The 7753-nt window shown below is 38.4% G+C and overlaps 1 protein-coding gene across 1 annotated transcript in view; it reads right to left on the reverse strand.

Annotated features, from left to right (window-relative positions):
• Positions 1-1215: 1215 nt before the first annotated feature.
• Positions 1216-7753, reverse strand: part of ppp1r21 (protein phosphatase 1 regulatory subunit 21) — a 22947-nt gene continuing 16409 nt past the window's right edge. The window contains exons 14-22 of the mRNA XM_015382024.1: positions 6736-6863; positions 6004-6153; positions 5635-5727; positions 4869-5123; positions 4473-4508; positions 4241-4357; positions 3431-3529; positions 3224-3352; positions 1216-1491 (exon numbers count right to left, since the gene is read on the reverse strand). Of these exons, the coding sequence (XP_015237510.1) occupies positions 1462-1491; positions 3224-3352; positions 3431-3529; positions 4241-4357; positions 4473-4508; positions 4869-5123; positions 5635-5727; positions 6004-6153; positions 6736-6863 (1037 nt within the window). The 3' untranslated portion in view covers positions 1216-1461. The remainder of the gene's footprint in view (positions 1492-3223; positions 3353-3430; positions 3530-4240; positions 4358-4472; positions 4509-4868; positions 5124-5634; positions 5728-6003; positions 6154-6735; positions 6864-7753) is intronic.

Here is a 7753-nt window from a genome sequence, read left to right on the forward strand (position 1 = left end):
GAAAACAGCTCCCCTCCTGCTCCTATTTATCCAGTTAACAGTGCTGCCTCAGCTCCCAGTGGTTAGGGCGTGTTAAAGGCTGTTTTTGTGTTTTAAATGACAGACCACTCACAAACCCCGTCTCCACCAGCCAGCAGAAATGAGGTTTGAACATGGATGCCAGGCAGGTTAAACAATCCTTTATAACCAGGTAAATCTGACTCACTTCAGTCTTGAGCAAGGTCTTTATTTTGATTCACATATGTGCTTTTTAACTGGCTACATAGTGAATTACAGAATTTTTCTTTCCCCAGTGTGTTTAAAGGGTGTTGGCAGGTCATTGAGATGAAAATTCAGTCTTTTATAAACAACTCTGTATCAGAGTGCAGCTTTTTTTTTTTATCTTCCATCACTACAGGACAGAGAAGGTCTGTCATGACTCACAGATCATCTAATTTGTTTTTACACAGACAGCTACTGAAGTTAAAAATAAAATAAAAAAAAACTTCAGAATCTGTACAAAATAAAAATCTGGGTAAAATAAAGATTTATAGATTCTGAATAATGCATATTTTTGTGTACATTTCAAGAAACACCACCATTTAACTGATTTTATATCAATTCACAAGAAGTCCTTTTATTCTTACATCTTTGATAATGTCAGAAGCTTTAAGTATGCATCAATATTTCCTTTGGTGATGAAAAAAACAAACAAAAAAAACGCTATTGTTACAGAGACACAATCTAGACATCTTTAAGAGCTTCATCTTATCCATCATTTTCCATAAAGGTAAACAGAGATGATCAGTGCTGAAAGTCTGTAATCTTTAATCCATTCCCATGGGACTGAAAATCAAGAAATGAAAACAAATTTAAGTGCATCTTTGTTAGATATTTGATCATTTTTAAAAGCTTGTCACATTATCCATTTATTACAAGTGTTTACAGTTACCATCTGCACATATAATCTCTAACCATATAAGATTTAGCCATTTATTTGTAAAACAATACTCTCATGTTGTAAAGCGTGGTGTCATGGTCACGGTGAGGCAACACTTTGCAAACATACGACCACACCAACATTTACTCTGCTCACCTACTCAGAAAAGCAGCAAAGAGTGCAGTTTCATTCTCTCTCTCACACACACAGTCAGAAAATTACACACATTAACAGGGTTTGGTCTTCAAGTCTCCACTTCAGCAAGCATTAAAACTTCAACTGCTTCTACCGTTTTGTTCCCCCCTCTTTAACAGTGCTTTGACCAAAAAGGTCAGACAACCCATTTTTAGATAATCATAATCATTAAAAGGTAATGTGACAGGAAAACCTAAAAACAGAGCTTTTATTAAACAGATCCGAGCCTAGAAACTGCCAGAGATTTGAGGCTCACGCTGTGATCCTGAAGGTCGGAGACGCTGTTGGTACAAAGAGGCTCTGCAGCGTAGAAGCCCTTCTAACGTGTTGAAGATTTAAGGGCAGCTCTAACGACTCTTGTTCTTTTTCGCATTGGCCTTTAAAAAAAAAAAAAGAAAGAAAAAAATTAGAAATCAGAAGCAGGATTAAAAATTCCTAATCCAAAATCATGTTTTAAAACATTCAGGAGAAACTCATCCATATCTGGTTTCAATAGTCCAAATATTTGCAATTTGAAACACAGATGATTAAATTAAGCACAGATTTATTTATATATATATATATATATATATATATATATATATATATATATATATATATATATATATATAAATAAAAATGTTTTCTGCACTTTACTAAACTCCAAAAATGGAAAAAAAAGGAGCAAGGTCAGACACCTAATGGTGAAAAGCCTGTTTCTTGTGCTTAATAGTGGTATGTGTTTACTCTTTACTGACAGGACATGAAAATAATCAACTGAAGAAAAAAAAAAACATGCTGTGGAGAAATAACTCAGAGCTTTACAAAATAAATAAATGAAACTTTCAAGTGCATAACAAGCCAAAATATTTGCCAGCCACAAGCAGAAACCCGCTGGTCTCTAAAAATATTTTTTTTATTGCTACTTTTATAATTAATAGAAGCTTTATTTCAGCAGATCTTTGTCCCCATACTAACAGCTCAAAAGTAAATAAGGTTGTGGCAAAAACTCTTGGATCAATGAGCGACTAAAATGATATTTAAAACCACCTCTGAGAAAAATCGAAAAAAATTAAAGCATTTAAAGAGGAAATGTTTCATCCATCACAAATTTTGCAGGCTTTCATGAGCCAGAGAGGGTTTGGGGCCTAACTATGAGTTTTAATGTTTAACAATAACTAACTGGGATAAGAAATCAGTAAAAACAGGGAAGGCTTGGAAGCAAACTTTAAAGCTATGCCTTTGAACATTAGATCGACCATTTAGTGCATCTGGATTGAATCAGGTGCTTGATCCTGGCCCTTAATGCTTTCTGCTAGGTCCAAACGCCACAGCGCCCTGTACCACGCGCTTAGGGGAGGAGTTGATGCAAAAGGTATGATTAGCCAAGCAGTGACTCTAGCAGAAACCATGCAGGACAGTAATGATATGAAGCAGCATACTATGACTGTTGCTTTCATTTCTAAGGTTTTAAATTCAATCATTCTGTTAAATAATATAACAGGTTTATAATATAGAGTTGAACAAATTTACTAATGTTTAATGCCAACTACTTATTGCTTATTAATTATTTATTAAGTTTTATGAACTTCTAAATTGGCGTTTTTCTCCCACAAGCACATAAAAAACTTTTACAATGAGCAGATTAAGGGAATGTAGTTATTTGGGATTAGAGATTATTGTGACAGAAAATGGGATGGGTATAAAAACTGAAGCTTCATGTTTTGTTTAGGTGCAGCAATTTGCTGAAGCTCTCTTTCTGGAGATTCTTTAGACTTCTCCAACATGCAGAGGCTAGCTGGTGAATTTCTAGAGAAAATGGCTGGCTCCAAGCACAACAAGTTTTGGCCTGTGACTTCCCGACATCCAGCAACAAAAGCATGCAAGCAAGAACATGCGCGCTAAGAGGCAGGCCTCCATTTTACTCTCGGCTTCAGCTTGATTACTTTTTCAGACGACTCTTAGCAGGTGCTTTCTCCATATAAATCAACCCAGAGCCACACAAACTACAGATGACCTCTTAGTTCACCTCCTAACTGGCAGAACCCTTACTGAGTCATATTTCTCTGCTACCTGATCCCAATCCAGGCATTAAACGGTTTGTAACCAAAATCCTTCATGGTGCACTACCTTGCTACCCAGTTTGAGTGTGTCGATTTCCTCTCTCTGCTTGCTCAAGGTCTCATTCATACTGCATAAATGGTCGCTCATCATGCTGAGCTGGTCCTCGTAGCTCCTTTTAGTCGTAGTCAGCTCATCCTGCAAAAAGCACGCCTCCGTTAGCTTTGGCACGTCTACTGATCTGGACTCAACTATAGACACGATTTTTTGTTTTACCTGCAGCCGTGTGATGTTCTCATTAGCCAGTTTGACCTCCTCGCTCAGAGTCTCCCGTGCCTTCTCTGCTATGGTTAATCTTTTTGCCAAAGCTCGACACTAGAGGCAGGAACAACAACCATTAACATCCACTGTGTTCTGGCAGATTCAAAGCACAAATAAAAATAAAAAGCATGTTTCTCTAAGTTATGAAAAATTGGAAAAATGAGATTCAAAGTCCAAGACGTAATAGATTTGATTAATTTAATTGCTTATTTCAAAAGAAAATTGATGCAGCTGACTGTTAGAAAAGGTCAAAAGGACAGAAAAAAAACACCCTGTATGTTCTGAATATCACAATACCGGTATTTGTCTTGATAAAAGAGTCAAAAACTGAAAAATTGAAGTGTATTTATATTTATTTCCACCAAGAGCCACTATAAACTGGGATAATGGTTGGAAGTCTTTGGGCTTCTCTTAGTTTTGCACATCTAGAGCTCATTCTTCTTTTCTTAATAGATAAAACAAAATAAGATTGGATATAAAGCCTCAGGGAAAACATCTGAGGTCTGGATTCATACTCAGAATGGATTACTAACAGGTGAACTCAGTTTACCGTGTTACTTTATTCTCAGCGGGAGCCATTTGCTAGGAAATTTTTCGGGCACATAAATGAGGATTGAATACAAATGTGAGACGCTTCTGATATTTTGCAAAGACTCCAGAAACCCTTTAGCTTTAATAAAAAACATTAAAGTTTGCAGTTGCAGAGTAACGAGTGTGAAAGTTAATGGGGTAAAAGATGCAGTTATGATGAATTCAGAAATTCACCTCTGAGTGAAAGTGCACAGCTTTGCTGTCCGAAATCTGGAGCTGTGTGGTGAGCTCTCCCACTCTCGCCATGTAGTGGCTCTTTATCAGCTGTTCACGAGTGTCTTCGTCTCCCACCTGCAACACAGACACAACATCCAGCAAGATGAGAGCTGCCTTTTCCCCCCAGAGAGCCTGTTATAAGCTATTCTGTTTGTATTTGTAGCTGTAGGTTAATTAGGCTCTGACTTACATGCTCATTTGTAGGTGTTGTGCACAACATGCCAACCTGGTGTCAGAAAAGGAGAAAAAGGAGCGTCATCACACAGACAGGCCTGTCTAAGGGCATGAGAGGGTTGACAATACCCCCTAATTCCAGAGTAGACTTGGAAAAATAAACTGTTGTGTTTGTGACTTCACTGTGAACTTTGTTCTGACTCATATTTTAAAAAAAATACATATTTTCTGCCACATCAGCAGTTCGGAAGCAGGAGGCTTTTTTTAAGCAAACACCAGCTCAGAGTGGGAGCTAAAAGAAAAGAATACTAATAATAATCCTCTGCTAGTTGAAGCTAATCATGCATACTGCCACAGGCACAAAGCTTCCCCTGCTAGCAATAACAAACAGCAGCTTGAACAGTGGCAGTACCAGGCTGGTGCATAGAGTCGTCTCCTTCCCTGCAGCTTTCTGCGGCGTCTCTGCTTCCTCGTGAGTCTGTGTGAGTCGGCTGTCTGCGGCTGTCTGGGAGCTTGGACTTCCTCCCAGGGCCGCTGCGAGCTGTGCTTCCAGGTCGGCTATACGCTGGTTCTCTTTTTCTAACCGCACCTTCCCCAGCTGGGCCTCCAGGAGCCAGTGCTCCTTCTCCTGCTCCAGACGGGTGATTTTCTCCAGGCTCTGCTGCACCTGCGTGAGGATGACGAGGAGGAGATGAAGAGAGGATCGTGAGCTTGTGGGAAACGGGCTAAACTGAGGTTTGGAGAAGTGAAAGGGCACCATTGTTTATGAGGGAATAAGGAAATGACACCAAACCGTTTCTGATTAAAAAGGAAAATGCACATAGAGCCTGACAGAGCTCTCAGTTGGTCGCATCCTGCCCTTAAAGGAAAACTTTAAAAGATCAAGCATTTCTGTGGTTAAATTACCATTCGATGTCATATAAAACAAGTAAACATTGTTTTTATAATATCTACTTCATGTTTTCTTTTGTTCTTGTTCAGAAAAGCATAGAAAAAAAAGACTGTGTAAATATCCTTTAAACCTGAATCCAGAGCAGCTGGGAAACTGACTACATTTGAAACCAGCTAGTCTGAAGTTGCTCCGCAACTTTGGTGACTTTTTTTTTACTAAATTGTGCCTACAAAGGGTTTATGATTTTACAAAGGATGAGTTGCAACTCTAATTCTTTATCTCCTACCTGCTGGGTAAGACCCTCTCTGCTCTCTGTGGAGCTGGTGAGAATGCGACGGTTTGACAGGGCTTCCCTGTATGGAACCGACTGTGGTCGGGTCTGCAGAAACAAGCAACAACTAATGCATGAGAGAAAAGTAACATGACAGTAAAGATTATAGAAAATACTGTAAAAAAATGTTTTATAAACTTTAAAACTATAAATGAAATCAATTTAGATGCGATACAATAAAAGCAACCTACAAAACAAAGATGAAATTAAACCAGGGATATTGAAAGAAAACAAACAATAAGGAAATAAAATAAAAAGATAAAAAGGATTGATAATGTTAATAACATTTAAAAGACGCCAGAGACACAGAATAGATTTGATTACCGTTTTGATGGCATGGATATATGCAGCTGCTTTCTTCTTATTGGCCAGCATGCTCTCTGCTTGTAGAGGGTTAAGGCTCACTGTGCAGCCTCTCGGACTGTAGCCTGGAGACGTGAAGAAGTCCAAATTGTTGCTGAAGAAAGTGGCGATCTGTCAAAAACAATTAGGAGACGAAAAATCCCATTATTCCAACCAAATAATACTAAATGCTCCCATTTATCCAACTTTTCCATATTCAAATTACCAGACTTCTAAAGTACCGATACAAAATTTTACCTTGGAAGCACCATTTTTTTTATCTCGATCTTCCATAAAACTGATACCCTTCCTATTGAGTATAAGTAGAATGATGAATCCTCTATTATTTTAGAGAATAAATGTTCCAGCAATCAAGCTTTGGTTGCTTAAAGGTTTCAGAAGCAACAATCAGGCATGTTAGCAGATGCTGCCACCCAGTTGATTCATGGAGAGAAATCATCTATCACATTATTCGGACTAGAGAGCAGCTGTGCAAACCGTGAATTGGGCATTATCTTCCAAAAATCTAACCACTGCCCAGCTGAGTCCTCATATTATTTGTTAACATTAGTCTCATTCTACAACCATGATCCTATTGCAATACGGTTTAAAAAAAAAAAAAAAAAAGGATTACAGAGAACAAATCCGCCACATTTCTCTGCAGGGGAGGTTGGAACAGAAGCCTGGCAGCCTCCTGCCCCCTGGTGGCTGTACCTTGCCAGTAACGCTGGTCAGTGAGCCTAAAGATCCGAGGAGACACTCTGTGGTGGTAGAGAGCTTCTGTGTGACAGTAGGGAGCTCCTGCTCAATGCTTGCCTTCTGGTTATAATGTTTGGACATCTCTGGAAACAAGAGGGGAGCAGATTGAATGATTGAATTGAACAAAGAATACAACACAAAGCAGAGCTTTAGAGAACACGTTTATTACACAGGAAACATTTTAAAGAAGCTGAAAATCTTCATATGGGTTTAAAACAAAGGAGAAAGGCATGCAAACATTTAGAGGAGGACCATCATACAGCGTCTGAGCTCAAAACCACTGTTTTCAGTGTGAATCAATAAAATCAGAGCCACTTGATCAGAAGACCATAGGCTCCACAGCATGGAGTTACTGTGTCAATAATGTGAGTGGGAGCCGAGGTATTTTTAACTGTGGACCAGGAGGAGGATGTTTATGAGAGCAGAGCAATGTCTTTATGAGTCGTCTTTAAGTGGAGTTCAGGAATCATCTGCAACCATGAAGCTGAGTCAAGAATTAAACAGGAACTGAGACAGAAAGGATAGAATAGTCTGAGACCGAAGGAACAAAAGCAATAAATCAACATTTGTAGCCGGGGGAGTCTGCGGGCATTTTGACAGGATTTCTAAGATAAATCTTCCAAGACAGCACAAGAGATTTATTTTAAACATAAAACGTTTATTGTTTATCAAAGATGATGTCTGATTTTGAATTTTATATTCCAGTTTTCCTTGGAATTAGAACTTGTTATTCAAGATTTTTGGAGGGGATGTGGTTTAACTGAATATACACTACCGTTCAAAAGTTTGGGGTCACACTGAAATGCCCTTATTTTTTAATGAAAAGCCCTGTACTTTTCAATAAAGATAACTTTAAACTAGTCTTAACTTTAAAGAAATACACTCTATACATTGCTAATGTGGTAAATTACTATTCTAGCTGCAAATGTCTGTTTTTTGGTGCAATATCTACAAAGGTGTATAGAGGCCCATT

The sequence above is a fragment of the Cyprinodon variegatus genome, unplaced genomic scaffold (assembly GCF_000732505.1).
Source record: "Cyprinodon variegatus isolate N-32 unplaced genomic scaffold, C_variegatus-1.0 Scaffold246, whole genome shotgun sequence".
NCBI classification, from domain to species: Eukaryota; Metazoa; Chordata; class Actinopteri; order Cyprinodontiformes; family Cyprinodontidae; genus Cyprinodon; species Cyprinodon variegatus.